This window comes from Xiphophorus couchianus, chromosome 10, assembly GCF_001444195.1.
Source record: "Xiphophorus couchianus chromosome 10, X_couchianus-1.0, whole genome shotgun sequence".
Classification (NCBI taxonomy): domain Eukaryota; kingdom Metazoa; phylum Chordata; class Actinopteri; order Cyprinodontiformes; family Poeciliidae; genus Xiphophorus; species Xiphophorus couchianus.
In genome coordinates, this window is record NC_040237.1 from 2,506,871 (window position 1) to 2,525,632 (window position 18,762).

The following is an 18,762-nucleotide window of genomic DNA, read 5'->3' on the forward strand; positions in this document are numbered from 1 at the left end:
TTAAGTCTGTTGTGGAGAGTAATCTCTTCTGCCATCGTTATTTGAGTTAATTTCAAATATACTTTATTGATCCCAAAGGGAAAATAAATGTTGTTGGACCTCATATTATCCATGGTTCTTCAAAGAGTTGTTGTAGATGATGAAAGATGTGGGCAGTAGCAGTCTGTATTCTGACCAAACCTCTGATTTAAGACAAACTGCTGCTGTATAACAATCTATAGGTTATCTGTAATTTATTTTATATATTTTTAAGAATTCCTCTTTGCAGAATAATCTCTAGACGTTCCAGAGTAGCCGATGGTGGCAGAAGAGATTGCCTGTTGGGGCAGCAGCCTCAGACAAACAACATGATAAAGAGGAATGTTGTAATATATAAAAGTTATGTTCATTTTATTAGAATGGTGAATGCTCACTGAGACAGAATTATCTAGAAATTCCTAAATAAAACAACTGAACGCATAGTTGTCAGTTCTTCTTTAGATAATGTCAGATTTAAAGGCATAAAGTCTCTCTGAAGCAGGTTAATGCACCATTACAATTTTTCAGCGAAGGCTAAAAGAAAACACTGGTCAACAGCCAAAAAAAAAAAAAACTGTCTGGGGTTTTTCAACTGTTTTAGGGTAATATTGATGTGCTGAATCCAAAAATCACATTGGTTTTGCTCAATCAGGCCAACTTTCTGAACTATGGATGCAACACGAGCATCAAAATGCATGACTTGTTCTCACATCTGGATCGTTTTCCTGAGAATCTGGGATCAATGAGTGACAAGCAGGAGGAGAGAGACTGTACCAGGACAGAAAAGAAACGGAGACGTAATGTTCAATTTAAATATACTTACCCTCATTAGTGTTTCTCAATTTACAGAAATCCAAGTTTGTAACATTTAATTAATACATTCTGTGAGAAAACTATTTTTTCCCCTAAAGTCTTTTTTGGATGAGAAGACAATGTCATCAATTTAGTCAGAACATCAGATTTCTCTAAATCAAATTAGAATAAGAACCCGAACTGATTGAGGAAAATGGATGCCATTGTTTGATTCAGCCGTGCGAAATAGTCCTAATTCAGTTAAAATAACATACACAACTTCCAAATTATATATATCTTTGGAATCCAGTGAGATTAATGCAGGAAGCAGAATAATTTTCACCTCGTTTGTTTGACCTGAATCGCACTTTGAAACCAAATACCACTAGAGGGCGCTGTTGACACAAAGTAACGTTATTCTAACGTGGTGGTTAAATACAGAAAACAGGACTAATGTTGAGCAACACGTTCACTGAATGTTTCATAATTATGCTGATTTGTAATAAGTTATTCAGTTTTAGTATCATGGATTTTAAAAAGCCCCACAGTAAACAAATTCAAACTACAAATCAAATGTTTTTTAAGCAAACAGGACAGATTTTAAGCTAAATCTGTCATGAATGGATGTAAAATTATACTAATTATGTACTGAGAATTCAAAATTGCATAGTTTTTCCCCTTATTGTTGTAATAACAAGTGTAGAAAATAGTGATACAAAATAGGATAAAAGAAGACAACTGCTTACAAAACAACAAGAGATATTTATAAGTTGATGTGGAATACATTATTAACATTTTCCTAGTCACATAATGATTTACATTATTGCAATAAATAAACAGTTACACTTCTGGTTAATCTTAGCAGGTGGCATGAAAAGAAAAAAAATATTGCTTAGTGAGTTTCAGCAGTCAAAGGGTAGATTTATATTTATAATGAAAGTAGATTGTTTTTTACCCTCTAAACAAAATAAATCTCATTTAGATGTTTCTGATCAGCTCAGACAGAATTTGATCATTCATAGTGCACAAACAGCATCAAGCTGTTACATAATTATTTTACCCTAAATGTCACCTGTTTAAGCAACATTAAAATGTTTTTCCAAAGGATCAAATGGCAGTTCAATATTGGCAAAATTAGAGAGATTATAAATAATGTGCTCTTGTTTTTCCCATTTTGTGTAGTGTCAAAGAGAAATATGCCTCTTTATGCTGCTCACGAAAGTAAGCAACATATTGATAAATCTATAAAGGCACATAAATACTGCTTTTTATATAAAAATGCTGTAAATAGGGCAACCTAAAGTGTAAACGTTAATAAATATACCAAACAATAACTATAACTTTATTTAAAATCATCTCATTTTGTACGTTAGATGTTGTGTATTTTTTCCATTAGGTAGACGCTCATTCATTCATATAAGCATGGCGGCTGATTGTCACCGTTTTCACACTGATACAGACAGACTAAAAAAGACATTTTAAATCTAACATAAAACAAATGTACATTAAAGGAGCATAAAAAAAGATGCAACTTTGTAAAGATACAAAATTTTCATCAGTGCAAAACTGCAGATTTCTGTTTTAAATGTTTAAGTCGCTTATATTCTTATAATGTTTTACAGGACAATAATGAAACATAGAAACGATAAGCTTTGATTCCCTTATGAAAACTAAAGCTGCGAGTGTTTTCTCCAGAGTATGATTAGAAGTCTCTACAATGAAAGCATGTCTTCAAGCATTTAAACTCCTTGATGTCTTAGTTTGTTGTTGTCAGTAATGAAACTAAGTGATCATTATGGCTTGCAGAGAGGTCCAGACACACACTTGGCTGTTTGCTCGCCAGGAACGACTGACAGCTGATCCTTTCGGGAGCTCTGAATCCTCCAACAGTTGAGAATCCCGCTGCTCCGTTTGTATCTGCAGTGTTTTGGGTCACCTAGGCAGAACTGTGCTGAGAAAAGGCGACCAAGCTAATCATTTCCACAAGTCCAGATTTGGTAAAGTTGTCCACTCCTCTCTCAGTTCCAACAGCTTGTGCTAATCGTTAATAAGGAGAGAAGATTATAGGAGCATGTGTGACCCTTAGCGGTCCCGGCGCAGGCCTGAAGAGTGTGGGGTTTATGATGGGGCCAGGGATGATGGCTGCGGGCCCCGGAGGCAGTCGTAGCGCCAGGGGCCCGGACGTCATACTGCACAGTGCAGCTGGGTTGAACGGGCCGCTCAGTAGCCCTGCCGGCAGGGCTTTGGACAACTGCTTGTGCAGAGCCAGTTTAGTCTGAAAGTAAAAACAGGAGAAATACTGACTATAAAGAAGACTGGTCAAAGTAGCACCTACGATATCAGGGCTTCCTCCAGAGTTTTATAAGCCTGGCGGGCCACCAGGCTGTACTTGGACCCCCACCAGGCTAAGAATTGTTTCTTTATTTTAGTTTTTTAAAAATCCTTCCAGGCCGAACGTATCGACGACAATCCAGCCAAATTTGCGCTATCTGAAAAATTCCAACAGTTTCTGAAAGGGGAGACATTGCGCTTTCCAGACAATATGGGATTATTACGGTAATTTCACTCCCGCTGTAGCAGGAAGTGAAATTAATCTGAGGGGCGCTCTTTTAATAGATGGTAAATTGCAAGAATAACTTGGTAGATATTGAAAGTTCCAGTTGTTATGGATAAATGGGCAAATATATTTACTCACAGGGCATTTAAAGAACGTTGTAAAATTAAAATAAGCAAAAATATCCAGTTTTAGATTTGAAATTTGGGTCATAAAGGGTTAAGACAGTAATCAGAGCAGGAACAGAAACTTCACACAATCAGTAGCAAAGAGAAGTTTCAGTTTTCACAAGTAGATACTAATAAGAAAAGATATCTCAACTCTGTTGGACAGAAATAGGAACAAAACACCTTCAACCGACTAGTGTTAGCACTCTAGCACAGCTTCCTGAAACAGGAAGTTAGTAAAGTAATGGTTTAAGATTATATAAAATAAACTGTATAGAATTTGGTCATCCAGCAGCTGTTTAGGCAGATAATGATTTTAACAACTGTTGAGCAGTTTATACTGGAAACATGATGTTATTTATGCAAGATGGGAAAATTCAAATTCAGAAGCTACAGCCGTATTAATGTGAAACTGAGATACAGAAACATACATTTTCTTTTGGTTTATATGTAATTTGTCTTCAGGTGCTGATACTGCAGTGAAGCGTCACTGCAAAAATGCTACATAAATTTTTTGTCTAGTTTATAGTGCAAATATCTTTGTACACCAGAAATGAGACAAAATTTACAAGCAACTTTTCAGCATATAGGCACTGGTTTTAAGTCAATAATTCCTTAATATTGATCAAAAGGTATTATTTCACTTATAACACGATTTTTTTTCCATGTTGGAAAAACTCATATTCCATATTGTTTTCTAGAAAGTGAAGTAATCTGCCAGTGAAACTTTCCAAACTCCAAAAACTAACAGTATTATTTGGATCAATATCTTTGAAAGTATAAGTAAGAATAATTAAATATATATTTGATGCTATCTGGCAATAAAACTCCACTGCCTACTGTAACCAGAGCCTTGAAGAAGCATATTTAATCAATTACAAGTCCTTTTTTAAAGTAGTATTCATGTTTGTGGGTTTTTAAATGGAGGTAAATTCAGGTCCAGTCAAAAGGTCTAATGCTAATAAAGCTGGGAAACAATTTTAAATGATCAGAATTTTTATTTCTATTGTAAATACCACAAAACATTGTGATAATTTTTTTAGTCCATACAAGGGCTGCAGTTTTGGAGATATATCTGTGTGTGTGTGTGTGTGTGTGTGTGAGAGAGACTCTCACCGCTAAGACAGCATTGGGGTGAAGTTTATTATAGGGGGTGAACTTTGCTTTGACATGCTTCCCAGCCAAACGCTCTTTGTGTCTCCTGCTATTTGTGTGCTAAAAAAGAAAAGACACATGAAGCAAACACAGATCCAACTAACTATACAGCCAACAAACACCAAGTACAAGATAAGAAATACAAAACTGTCCTTCTTTTAGTTTTTCTCTAGCTGTAAACGGTTCAAATAAAAGTCAAACATGTCTCCGTATACCTGCTTCAGCTGCGTCTCTGAGTTAACAGACACTTGGCACAGTTCACAGTGAAATGCTTGGTTGGTTACACCAACAACCGTTCTGCTCTTGCTCCCCATCCGTTGCTTCATTCGACTTTTTGGTCTGGGAGTTGATGTCACCTTGACCCTGCGATGCGATTGGCTGTTGTTCTGACCGTCCAGCATCTGTTTGTGCTTAGAGCCTGATTCGACCAATCAGAGGAGAGGTAAAAGGTCAATGCAGGTTTGAACGGTTTAGGCCAGAGGAGTCAAACTCATTATCATTTTGGGCCAAATCAACATCTTGAATGTCCTCAAATGGTTCTGGCAGAATGTATCAATAAAACTACTCTAATAAAATATTAATAAATATGTTTTATTAATAAATAGCTGCCTCTCCATTCAATGAGTACTTACAAAAAAATAAGTACTCATTGTACATTCGATGAAAAGTACAAGTCAGGTGTATTAGAGTCATGCTAGATAGAAAAACAGTACTAAACTCAAATGTTGAGATAAATCTCAGAAAAAAACTTGCTAATTCTGAGCTTGAAAATTAAAAAATTGACTGAAAAAAATCAGAAATTCTGAGATTAATTTCAGAAATTTTAGAGAAAATTTGTTTGCCATACAGTAGTAAAAAACATTTGATTTTTTTGTACATTTTCTGAGTTTCAAAATCAAAGATTTTTTGACTTTTGAAACTCAAAAATTTCCAAGATTTTTTTTCTAATTTCTAAGTTTCATCTCAAAATTTCAGAGTTTTTGTCTTGCAAATTTTTGACTTTTAAAACTAAAAAATCTACTTGGTTTTGTAGAAAATTCCAGAGATAAATCTAACAATTTCTGAGTTTTTGTCTCAAAAATTTTAATTTTGGAGCTCAAAAATCATTTTTGTTTTGTAGAAAATTTATGAAATTAATCTATAAATTTTAAAAAGTTTTTGTCTTGGAAATTTCTGACCTTTGGAGCTCAAAAATTTCCTTGCTTTTGTAGAAAATTTCTGAGATTAACCTTGAGTTTTTTTGGCAGAAATTTACTCCTTTTTTTCTACCTGCCCAGGTAAGGAAGAGTCGGTGCTTTGAAAAAAAGAGAAATAATAGAATAAGCTTTATCAAACTTACTTTTGGGTCTCCATTTGTTTACCTTGACAACTTAACAAATTAAATTTCACAAACTTAATTTGATTGTGACTAACATTTTGTTTTAAATTGGAGCTTCACTCTCTTTTGAATGTTGATTTAATTTGGCAGTATTAAAGTTTTTATTCAGATAAAAACTTTAAGCGCACAGCTATAATCCTGAAGGTTCTTTTTATGCAGCTTTCGAAAGTCTAGAGGGCCACATAAATAGTTGTAGGGGGCCGGATTTGGCCCCCGGGTCGTGAGTTTGACACATGCTTTACAAGCAGTAAAAGTGGAAGTGAATACCGCTGCAGTGAGACTCCAGCTGGGAGTTGGAGTTGACCGTCACTTTGCAGGTCAGACAGTGAAGAGGCTTTTTGTTGGTTTTGGCCTCTTTAGCCTCTTTCCCCTCTGCAGCCTCCTCTCCTCCTGCTGCGGCGCTTCCCTGAGGATCAGGGTCTGATGCCGAACCGCTGGCCGCGTCGCTGCCGTCTGCTTGTGGGGCGTCTGAAGGGAGGTCGGAAAGCTGGGAGCCGTCGGAGGCTTGGAGGGTCTGCTGAGCAGAGGAGGGTGAGGAGGAGTCTGAGCATGAAGGCATGGAGGAAGGAGAGGCGCTCTGCGAGTTCTCCTGGCTGTTTTCAGGCTGGGGTGAGGCGTTTGGGTCTGTGGACAGATGGTCAATGCAAGCTTTTTACTTCCAGCCATTTTCATAAATCTTCCCCCACGTTGTCGACAGAAGCCAAGAACGTCCAAACACGTAATTTTGCAAAGATCAACAGCTGGATTTTCTGTTGTTGTAAGATAATGAGTGAGTTTTATCTCATTATCTTGACGACAAAAATAAACTTTTCCTGATAATCATCTTTGTTTTTTCAACATGACAAGTTGATTGTGGTTCGAAACATTTGAGGTACTTGTTTCCAAATAATTTAGTGTAGATAAAATCAGGCACCAACATAATCATCCACAATTTAGATTTTAAAAAAGCCATCATGAAGAAACTATCTTTTCTAAACTGATATAAGCCAAATTCTGTTTACAAGACAATTCTGTTTAAAATTAGATATCGACACGAACACAAAATATATCCAGATACAATTTGTAGTGTTGACTCCTGGTTCTGGAAATGATCAGTACTGGAGTGCTTGACTGAACTCAAACCTTTGCAGCTGTTTTGGTGTCAGGATTTGACCCCAAACAAGGATTTAATATCGGTCTCTATCAGCCACAACACGACCATTTTATAAAAAATAACTATTTTTATGTGCATGTCTTTTAAAACTGTATGACAGGCCCTCTATGTCATTAATAAGATTTTATAAACCTGTTTTTCCAACTAAATTAATACTGATTGGCTAATACTGATTGCTGCAGCTAAAAGCAGAACCACAAAACCTTACCAAGTATTTTTGGTCTAATTTCTAGTGCAAATATCTTAGTAAACTTGAAATAAGACAAAACTAACTTACAAGTAACTGTTCAAGAAGATATCAGAGCTTGTTTTAAGCCAATAATTCCTTAACTTTAATGAAATGTTATCCACTTATAACCAAACATTTTTCCCATGTTATAATCTGCCAATAAACCAGCACTTTTTCATCAAAATTAACAAAATATTGACTTAAAATAAGCTCCTATATCTCTCTGAAAAGTTACTTTTAAGTTAGTTTGTCTTATTTCAAGTGTACTAAGATATCTGCACCGTAAACTAGACCAAAAATACTTGTAAGATTTTGTGTTTTTGCATTGTTGTCTTTTTCCGGTGACCTGCTCTTTCCATGCTCCAGTCTGCTTTTAGGATAAACTTGGCCATGCTGGCAGTTGTTATAGATTTCCATTTAAGTTGGAATAAATGTGGACAGTTGTAGGTTGTCTTAAGATTTTTAGATTTTTGGCATTCATAAAAATGCTTATTTGTTTTTTATTTCCTTATGAATATGAACAAGTTGTAACAATGCATCATGTAAAACATATTAAGCACAATCCAGGATAAACGTAGCCTTATGTCCTAATATTCTCTACCAGCTTTGTTCTTTTTTCCATTAAAAAAAGTTTTTTGTGCCTTATTTGCCGTCATCCCTTAAATTTTCCCCATCTTTCTGTCTTTTTCCTGCCATCTTAATCACTCTTCTTTTGTCACCGCGTCTCTCTGTCATTTGTTGGCTGCTCTCTCTGCAGAGGCTCCGTCCGTCACCATCAATCAACAACCATGGCAACCACCGAGTGTAACAAGCTTATTATTATGTGCTTCGAGGGAAATTGATAGGTGCCGCGTAGAAAATGGAAGAGAGAGGATCAATAATGGAAAAGAAAAAAGCCGAGAGAGGGAACGGAGAGAAAGAAGGTGATATTTGGTTGTCAGGTAGAACGAGAGGCTGAGTGACTGATGGCGGGAAGGAGAGAAATAGTAAATTACAAAGTCATTACTAGAACGGCAGCTACAGTGAGAATATGGTAACAAATCAGACAACAGAAATTCAGGTGGATTTTCATCTCATATTTCAATGAAAACTATTATCAGGGAAAAGATTACCTGTAAAAAAACCTGATTTTCAACTTATTTAACAGCTTTAAACCTCCTTTTCTCCTCATAAGATTGATTAAAATACAGAAATTATTGTTGTATTTCAATTTTATTTAGCACACCGTAAAAGAAATAGTAAAATATATGTAGCTGCCAGAATTTTACCATATAAATCCGATAAAATCTGGATTTATATGGTAAATTCTGGCAGCCGCACAATGTTGTTTTTTTTACAGTGCAGGAAAAAAATCTAATTTAAAACCTCACAAATTCTACAGAAATATTACACATTAGAAGTCACTACAAGCTTCTACATATAGTACAATTTAAACCACAAAAGGTCGACTGAGATACTAAAAAATTTAATCAGATAATTCTCCAATCATAACAGCTGCCTTCATTTGTTTGACTATTTAATGTTTAAATTAAATTTGTAAAAAAATACTTTAAAATGTGGAAGATTTTGGACATGATTTCTTGCAAAAATGACAGAATATTTTAATGTTTTTTTAGACCTTCAGTGGAAAGTTATATTCTCTCAGTTACATTTACTGCATTAACTTTTGAAAGAAATTAATCAGGTAACATTTTCTGATGATTATAAAATATTGCTGCTCTTATTTGAGTAAAATTTCTGGATGCTCTGCCCTCGGAAAGTAACTTCTCTGAAAGAAAACCAAATATGTTTTAACCAAAAATTCACCAGATAGACACACAGGCCTACAATTCATGTTCCAATATTATTTTGTATCTAATGAATGTTTTGGTAAGGTGATCAATCAGTAAACAGTAGATATTATCACCTCTGATATACATACAGCTCTGTACAAAATGAAGAGATCACTGCAGTGAATCCCACTGAAAACCTCCAGGTTATTCCTCTAAATATTGATTTCTGATCTCTACCTGAGTTAAAACATTAGTATTGTTGTTCCTAAATGAATATAAACTTGTTTTCTTTACATTATTTGAGGTCATTTCTCATTTTCTGCAAATAAATACTAAATTCTTGCTTGGAATTTCAGAGACATGTTGTCAGTAGTTCACAAAATAAAATAACAATGTTCATTTTACTCAAACATAAACCTATAGAGAGTAAAATCAGAGAAACTGATCATTTTAGGTGGTCTCTTAATTGTGTTCACAGCTGCATCTGCTGCATGTATGGAGTAATTTTTCTGCCATAATTTTAGAGCACACATTCTCAGTCTGAAAGCATTACAAGTTTTGAGAAGAAAGATATGAAGTCCTGCTTTCAGACTGAAATGTAATCACAAGTATTTAAAGTTTAGAGAATAAAAGACATGAAATTCTGCTTTCAGGTTGAAAATGTATGCTCTCAAATTATGGCAGAAAAATTCCCCATATGATTTGTGAATGTGTAGGACAAGAATAAGCCTGTTCATGTATACGCAACACATAAATTCACAAATTTGCACTCTTGTTACTAAAGCATATGTTTTATTTTTGATGTATTCAAATTAATAATCTACTTTAGAATCTGCATGATAGCAAAAACACAAAATAAATTCAGGCTTTCTGACTGCATCTTTATAGGTTTTCAGTGTAAAATTCTTCTTAAACAATTAAAGATGAATTGAACTGGAGTTAAAAAAAAAAAAAAAATCTTTACCACAGGTGTTGATGTTAACATTTTATGACAGTAACAGCGGACTACAGTTTGTGATTTCTATTGACGAATCAATAGAAACCACAGTGACAATCACAGAGTCCTTCCTAAGATTGCATCTCTTCTTCTGCAGAACGTCTTCGCTTGATGGCTGTAATTATCAGACAGAACCAGAGATAGCAGGACAGGTAATGGCCTGTAATTAACCAGCTGAGTGGCAGCTTCCAGAGCCTTGGCGCCCGTTTTCTTCAATTACAGCTAATTACGCAGAGGGTGCTGAAGAGGGGAGGCTGTTTTTAAATAAAAGAAAGAGCTTGTACCTGTTTTGTCTTTCAGCTCGGCATCGATCTGTACGGTTTCCCCCTCCATCATCGCCGTCTCTGCGACTCTGTCTTTCCCAGCAGAGGGCTGACCGGGTCCATTCTTCTGCCGGTTCTTCTGGGTCTCCATGGCCTTTAGCTTGCGAGCATGCTTGTGACCTTTGTAGTGGGCTTCTGCCTGGGTCTACACACACAGACAAACAAACGTGAATGCAAAGAGAAAACAAGTAAACAGGGATATTAGTGATCACACAATATCTTTACAGGGAAGCTGAGTAACGACGATGTATAAAGGAGAAAATAAACAAGGTAGATTACTGATTTTATTGGAGGAATTATGCATTTAGTCGCACTGTTGGTTTGACAATAATCAGTCATGTTGCACAAATGAACATCAGCTGTCAACTGGTGCCCTCCTTCATCCACTAAGCATATTTGCTCATCTTTCCTCAGATTTGTACTGACAGAAATTGCCCTGTCTGCTTTGCTGTGACGTAACATGACCTTCATGTTCTCATCTGACAGAAAGAAAAACAAGTTTATGAAATATTTTAGATCCTAAAAATGTTTCAGATGTAAACTCTGAGCTAATTTTGCATCATAAAATCTTATTTTATAATGTTTGTAAGGTTTTGCAGTTTGTGGGTGCTAAATATTTCCCACTGATTGAATAATCTCAGTATTTCTTCAGTCACCTCCCAGCTTAAACTTCTCAAAAATGTGTATCTTAAAGTAAAATCAGGAAAACCTCATTTATTTTGTTTGCAATGGACTTCAGTTTTCAGCACCTGTGGAGAGTAATGCTGTTGGCAAAGTTATTTTTTTATGGATTTAAACAAGCAATGCTACAAGATTTTATAGAATTTATGTTCCAACATGCAAATCAAAACATTCCCTACTCCTGCACTATTGAGTTAGTTTGAATGAAACCAGATCTTCCAGATAGCAGTATCAAAACATAATGTTTGTATTGTTTAACCTGCACCTGTCTCAGCAGTTTGCTTAGAGTTTTATTCATTTTTAATTTTGTTATTTTCACTTTAGAGAAAAGAAAAATGCTTCAGCTCATATACTTTTGCTCATATTGGCAATTCCATTCATATTTTTATACAAAAACAAATGCTATTAAGAATATAACCATTCTTATTTTTTATGAACAAATTTTACTGAAACACTTCAAGATTAAAGACCCAAATGTGAGGCGTAATAAACAGAAAAAGCTTCTGCTCTCATCCCCAGTCAAAATTCAAAATGTGTCAAGGTGATTCCTTCATGGCTTTGTGCCAGGAGCGGATGAAGAGACGTCTTCCTGTTATCACTTTTCATAAAACTTGGATGGCTGCACAGACATGAAGGGCGCCATCGAGGGTCAAAGTGTGATGTAGCAGAGTTGGGGCAGAGCAAAGGTCATACAAGCCCTTTGGCAATGATGAATGTCAGCGCACACCAAACATTCAGAGGGATTTTTTCTGTCAGTCAGAGCGATGGTTTCCGATGTTACCAAGTAATTTGTAGTAGGAATTGAAAAGTGTATCCACAAACTAGAAATCAGTTATCCTCTGTTAAAAACATCTTAAAGATGAAACATTATGCTTCTTTGAACAAGTTAGTACAGGTCTATACAAAACATGTTCATTACATTTTTTAGCACAAAATCATTCTTTTTTGTGCAAAACATAATAATTGCGACATTGTGCCTAAGGATTACAACAAAACTTAAGAGACAAATGTAATTTCATCTCGAAGCGTCTGACTCACAGTTGAGTTGAAGCGCAGGTGGCAGATGTTGCATGAAATGATGGGCTTCTTCTTCGGCTGAGACACGCCAAACGTGTGGTTAATCACCGCTTTCTGCACCGGGTCCATCTGCAAGAAGAAACACACAAACAAAAACCATCAGCGCTGCTTTACATGGACACAGCAGAACAATTAAACGTTTGACTTTGAAATAAAAACAATAAAGCAAAATGGTGCCTTTCTGATTATACATGTTAAGAAATCTTCGCTCCACATATATTTGCATAACTGGTAAAAATGTGAATAATAAGTAATAATATTCAACCTTTGTTGAATATATTTCCCCCCCATCAATTAAAAGTAATCCCATAAAAAGTTGGATTTATCTACAGTTTTCATTAGTATCACCATAATTCACATCTTCAGGGAGTCTGAACAGTGGAAATAGCTTAAAATAGAAACAAAAAATTAATCCAAAAATTACAAAAAACCCCAAAACACTCTAGCAATGAAGTTTTCAGCTGAAGTCTCCTTTCTGACATGTTGTCCTTTGCCTCAATGAGACAAGTTAATGGCATAATTAAGTCCCTTCCTCCCCTCTGTGTTCGTCATCAGAGGAAAAATAGAAATTTGTCTTCTGTGTGTTTTGACATATTCAGTGAGCCAAAGTTTTGTGCAAGATGAATAATTTCTTTAAGACAGATTAGAAATGTGCATTTAGAATTAATCCTGCTCCTATTATTGTTATGACTATGACCTATTTCTAGCATTTTTCTTCTTTAAACCTTGAAATTATGAAGATTATTGCACTGACTGACTCAGTATGCATCTCTAATAATACCACACATTTAGTTTTAACATCGTTTTCTATTAAAGTGACATTTAAGTAAAAATTACATGTAAACTAAGTTTGTATATTCAGTTTTAAACCCAGAATCCTGAATTCACACTTTTTAAATTGCCTGTTTGGGTGAAATCTGTCTTCATTTTTTAAATCCCTCCAGAGCAGCTGTGCCATTCAAACCGTATTTTTAGCTTTAGCTGTCACACAGCAATATTTTCCCTTCCTCCCACAAGCTTGATGCCTTTAACAAGACAACCTTTGCTTTTCCTCATTAACTGATGAGTCTGGATGCAGACTCAAACAAATATTTTACTGATTACTTGTTTAAAGGGGAAAGTGCAGAGACTTATGTAAGTATAATATTTAAAAAACTAAAATAACACACATTAAACACTTAACTGGGACAACATTTGAATAAAATCTTGCTGCTCTGCTTTTTCTGCATGCTTGGAGTAGTGGGAAATATTTTTATATAAAGTAGCTAATATTACACAGTATGTGTAATTTTTGGATATTTTATTGTAAGTGACACTTGATCTCATTTTGCATTCTGCTGTAATATTCTGCAGGTCAAGCCTTGAGCGCACATGGATGACAGAGCCAAAAATGCTGAACTATATTGCAACTTATATAATTACATTTACTAATAGTGACGCAAAAGTGTGATTTTTAATAGTGTTTTACCCAAATAGAAGCTACATTTTTATCTAAAATACATACCACTAAATGATTAAATCCCTGTCAATAAATCACAGATAAAGAATATCCAAACAAATGGTGCATTCCTGTCAGAACATTAACGATTTTTCCCAATATTGTAAACTTTTAACCTGTGTTATAGACTCCTACTGAGTCTATAACTATCGTTCTTATACATGATTCAGCATATTATTTTTTCTCACTGGCAATATAAATCCATAAGGAGCTAAAGTGGGGCCATAAAGTTTAATGATTTTTACCCCCCAATACTAACAGAAAAATAATTGTAAAACTAAAAATAAAAAATATTTGAAACAAACAAACAAAAAAATCGAAACAGCATCCTACATCTGCTAATAGTTTTGGATTTCTTCCCCCAAAACTAACAGAAAAATTGTTGCAAAAATAAAAAATCTAAATTACTTCCTACAAAAACACGCAGCAGGTGCTTCATACAATGTTGTCAAAATTTCACAGAAAATTCAGTAGAGACTCGAACATTAACTCTGCCATGAAGAGTTAATGTTCTGTTTGTTAATGTTTGTTTTTGTTTGTATGATTTCAAACAAAGAAAAACTTTTATTTTACTTGATTATTTTTCCCGACAGGTCATGAAAAAGAACAGGAAAATTATTAAGATTATAAATAAGATTTCTCCTTAAATATAAATTAAAAATAGAAAGAAAATAAATGTTTCTGACTTTATCGAGGCTCCTTGATATTTCTAAATACTCATTAGCATTTGATCTTTGACTTGAAAGTATAGAAAAAAACCTTGTGATAATTTAAATCATGTTTTCTTACAGTGTTGAAGTTAGGGAAGAGGCTGAGGGGCGAGGAGCCGTTGACCCTGAGCGGCAGGAAGTGCTCCAGCCGGGCGTGGGTCTGCGGCTGAAGGGGTCGACCCGGGAGGGGCAGAGAACCGAGGAGCGGGTGGACCTGGTTCTGGGACAGCGCACCTGAAAGCACAGACACATTTTGGACTTTTGTATCTCGACCCCCCTCAAAAAAATCTACATGTACATTCAGCTACACAAACTGATTTTAGCGGCCGTATGAGAACAAGACGTCAGGAATGAATGACTCACGCAGTAAAAAACCCTTAATGACTTCACTAATAGCAGGGGAAAAATTAGAAGCTTTTTGTTTGGCTTTTTTCTTTTTTCATCTTGAAAAATGTCTTTGGCCTTTAAGCTGCAAACCAAGCGTCTGTAATTGTTTGTTTCTTTCCCTGATTCTGGATCAACATGAAAAAAAAGAGTCCAGACATTTTAACATTTCAGATTACTTCAGGCTGCGATCACACTGCAGACCAAGTGACCCAATTCCAATTTTTATTTTTTTGCCTTAATGGGACCTGTATCTGATCTTTTCAAGACAGTCAGAACAACAAAGGTGGGATTTTTTTCCGAATGCGACCCAGGCTACCTGGATATCTGAAACTATCTGATCTTTTCAAATGTGACCTGAATCTGAAGGGCCAGGTCGCATTCATCCAACCTGAACGTCATTGAATCTCAACAAATGTGCATCTTCGAAAAGCAGAAGTAGAGCCTCCTGCACAACCAACAAGAATGCAGCAGGTAGTTTCTGTATGATAAGTCAACAACAAAACATTGTACAGCTCATACAGTGGTAAAACCAGCTGACCAATCATGCTGGAGATCTTCTCTGGTTGCTAGGTAACAGTGCAGCGTGACTCAACAACCAGGAAGTTTTCAAAAAGGCTCGTTTTCCACACATTTAAAAACAGCTGGGTGTTTTTTTTTCTAAGCACTTGTGTTGTTTTTAGAAGCAGTTGAGAGATAAATGGAAGAACAAAAACGTAGAAAATAAACTTTGCATAATATTTCCCCTATAAAAATGTGCGACTCTTTTGATTTTATTACACATTTATACAAAAGAACATTACAATGTGGTTGTAATTGATATAATATGTCAGTGTAAGACATCCACATCCAATCAGGTGGACATATTTAGAAAATAAATACTCAACATTTTGAAGGTTTCTCTTGTTTAAACCTCAGACTTTTAGGCTGGTGTGCTCCTGACTGCTAAAGTGAAAGTGAACACTATTCATAGCAAGATGCTTTAAAACGTCTCTAAAAACGCTAAACTGTCATCTAAGACCAACAGCAGGCTTTTGGTATGAATTCCATGTCTGTACAAAGAGTTCACATTTAATATTCACAGGGGTGTGGTGTTAGGAAAACTTTGCTCTCAAAGAAAAACATGAAGCTTGCCAGAAAGGACCGAGTCAAAGTCGGATACTTCTGGAACAGTGTTTTTCAGAAATACGTCTAAATTTGAATTATTTGGGCACCGGAACAAAGTACATTTTCACCATGAAGTAAATCCATCATTCAATGAAAAGCTCTGAGAACTGAGAAATGGAAAGTCCAGAGTCGGGTTAAAGTTTAAATGCTGTGGGGTAACTAGAAAAAAGTTTGACATCTCACAGTTGAAAGTGAGGAGTGGAACAAAAAACGTCTCAGTGAAGTTATTTAAACTTAAAGAAGACGAGACTAGCTGTTAGGATGATGGGTGTTTTTACTTTTCCCTCCAAAACTGACAAACCAGGCTACAAGAAAAGCAAAATGAACTTATGTTGGATGTTTGCAAGAAACTTTCCTTTCTAGAGACAATAGATTAGATGTCAATATGGGAACATTTGTTGGTAAAAAAAAAAGAAAATATATATATATATATATTCAGTGGGGTGTCCTAATTCTTTACATGCATTATTAATTATATTGTTCTTTCACTTTCCAATTTGGCACACAGTTGTATTGTTACGTCACATAAAATCCCAACAAAATATATATATATATGTATATATATATATATTTTTGAATGTCTTCAATGACGTAATGACTCTGACTCTGACCCATGTTTTCTGACTTGGGTCAGAGTTGAAAACAGTTTAGAAGTGGAACTGGTTTGGTGGAAAACCCAACAGACACAAACTGTTGATGTTTCAAAGCATATTCTTGTCCTTGAATAACCCAGACCTAAATCTAAGTGAGAATTCACTTTAAAATTGATGTTTTCTATCCAATCTAACTGAATTTTAATTATTTTGCAGGCGAATAATTTACAAAAATATTGCTCTCTTAAAGTGCCAAATGTGCAGTTATGCTAAAGGCCTTGTAGCTGTAATAGCATGACTGAACGGTGGTTCTAAAAAGCATTAATTCAGCCTAAGTTTTGAGGTTTTTATTTGCTAAAAAGAAATATGGAATAATTTCCCCTTCAGTTCAGAATAATGCAATACTTTCTGTTCATCTATCCAACAGGAGGTTGAAAGAATATAAATATTTTTGCACTTTTCTTTTCTCCTCTTCTTTCTGCTCACCTGCAGCTATTTTTCTTTTGTACATTTAATTGTTTTAGACAACTTCTACAGCTTTTCCTCTGTCCATTATGTCTCAAACTCTCCTTCTGCTTGACCTCTCATCTCATCACACTTAACTCTGGTTGACCTGCACGCTCTCAGACTGCACATGCTTTAAAAGAGCACTGCGGCTCTGACCTTTGCCTAGACCCAGAGGAACATTAATGCGCTCACATTAAAATGCAGAGTGCCTTACATAAGTATGATATCTTCAGATTTTTATGACTCCTGCCTGCTGAATTTGTGGAAGCAGTTATGTTAAAAGTCATGTGCAAATAAAGAAATAAGAGATTAAAGTGGGTTTGAAACTTAACTGAGACCATTTTTAAGCTTAATAAATGAAGTCACTAGAAAGAGAGAGAGAGGTTCATCTACCTGAAATAGGAGTGAAAACAAGTGAGTAATATTTTTGCAATCCATTTGAAAGACATTGAAGAGACTTAAAGTTTTGCGGTTAGGGAGGATGGTTGGGAAGTTTGGCTGTAGCAGGATGGAAAATGCCAGGAAGAGATGCGAAGGACGAAAGGATAACTAAATGGCAGCAGGGAAATCTGGCCAAGGAAAACCAAAAGAACATGACTGACGAAGTTGGATAGCATACCAGACGACAATCAGAGGATAAGGAGAGAATTATGTGTTAAAGAAAAACAAAATGTTCATTTTTATGTGCCAGGCAGCGTTTATGACTGGAATTGCGACTGAAAAAAAAAAAACTTGATCGTGATGTGAGTCATAAACTAAAAGAAAACTGAGAAATCACTTGAACTTCACAAAACCTTTAATGGAAACAAATCCAATATCTAACTGCGTATTAATAATGCCCATTCCTTTTTCTGAGAAGCCCTTTAAAGTTATATTAGAGTTAATTTAGTTTTGAAAAGCATAAAAGTAAACAAACAGTTTTTTCACTGCTTTTTTTATTTCAGAGTTTATCTCCTACTTGAGTCAGGTTGCAAAGCCAATCACAATCTCAACTACTTGGACTAAAATTGGTGAGATTGATAAGATTTTTTACAATTAGGTCATAATTCAAAGACGTCTGAAGATCGCTACACCAATAATCTGGCATTTTCTGGTCTGGCTGAGCAAAACACTTGAAAATTTGCACTTTTTTGGTTCCTCTCCAGCAGGTCAGAAAGTTTAATACAAAGTCAAACTCAGTTTATGTTGCATAGAAGTTGGGTTTTTATTATTTATATTTTGGTTTGTTTTTTTTTAAGCAAAAAGTACTTCTGACAGATATATTACTAGTAAACTGCTGTTGTTTAGTGTATAAAACCTACATTTGTTACATTATTTGGACTTTGATTATGAAATATTATATAAATAACTATCTGATGTGACTATAATTCACAATATTTATCAACTGATCAAAATGAATGAGCTTTGAAAACTTTAGTAAATAGCTAACTAAAAGGTTTACCCATTATTTTATGATATAACTACTTTATTTAAATGCTAGCTAAATTATGACTAAAACTATTTCTCTTACTGAAAATGAGAAATTTTTTATTTGTTTTATTTCCAATATTAGACTCTGTGCGACTCAACATCTCAGTGTTCATAGATGGAGAGGGGATGAGAAATTT

At 35.1% G+C, this 18,762-nt stretch overlaps 1 protein-coding gene across 2 annotated transcripts in view; it reads right to left on the reverse strand.

Annotated features, from left to right (window-relative positions):
* Positions 1–1,549: 1,549 nt before the first annotated feature.
* LOC114152311 (zinc finger protein 385B-like) overlaps positions 1,550–18,762 on the reverse strand; it is a 75,604-nt gene continuing 58,391 nt past the window's right edge. For both annotated transcript variants that reach the window (XM_028030154.1, XM_028030155.1), the window contains 7 exons: positions 14,584–14,738; positions 12,258–12,365; positions 10,500–10,683; positions 6,332–6,688; positions 4,902–5,104; positions 4,648–4,746; positions 1,550–3,085 (listed from right to left, as the gene is read on the reverse strand). In XM_028030154.1, coding sequence (XP_027885955.1) covers positions 2,855–3,085; positions 4,648–4,746; positions 4,902–5,104; positions 6,332–6,688; positions 10,500–10,683; positions 12,258–12,365; positions 14,584–14,738 — 1,337 coding nt within the window. In that variant the 3' untranslated portion in view covers positions 1,550–2,854. The remainder of the gene's footprint in view (positions 3,086–4,647; positions 4,747–4,901; positions 5,105–6,331; positions 6,689–10,499; positions 10,684–12,257; positions 12,366–14,583; positions 14,739–18,762) is intronic.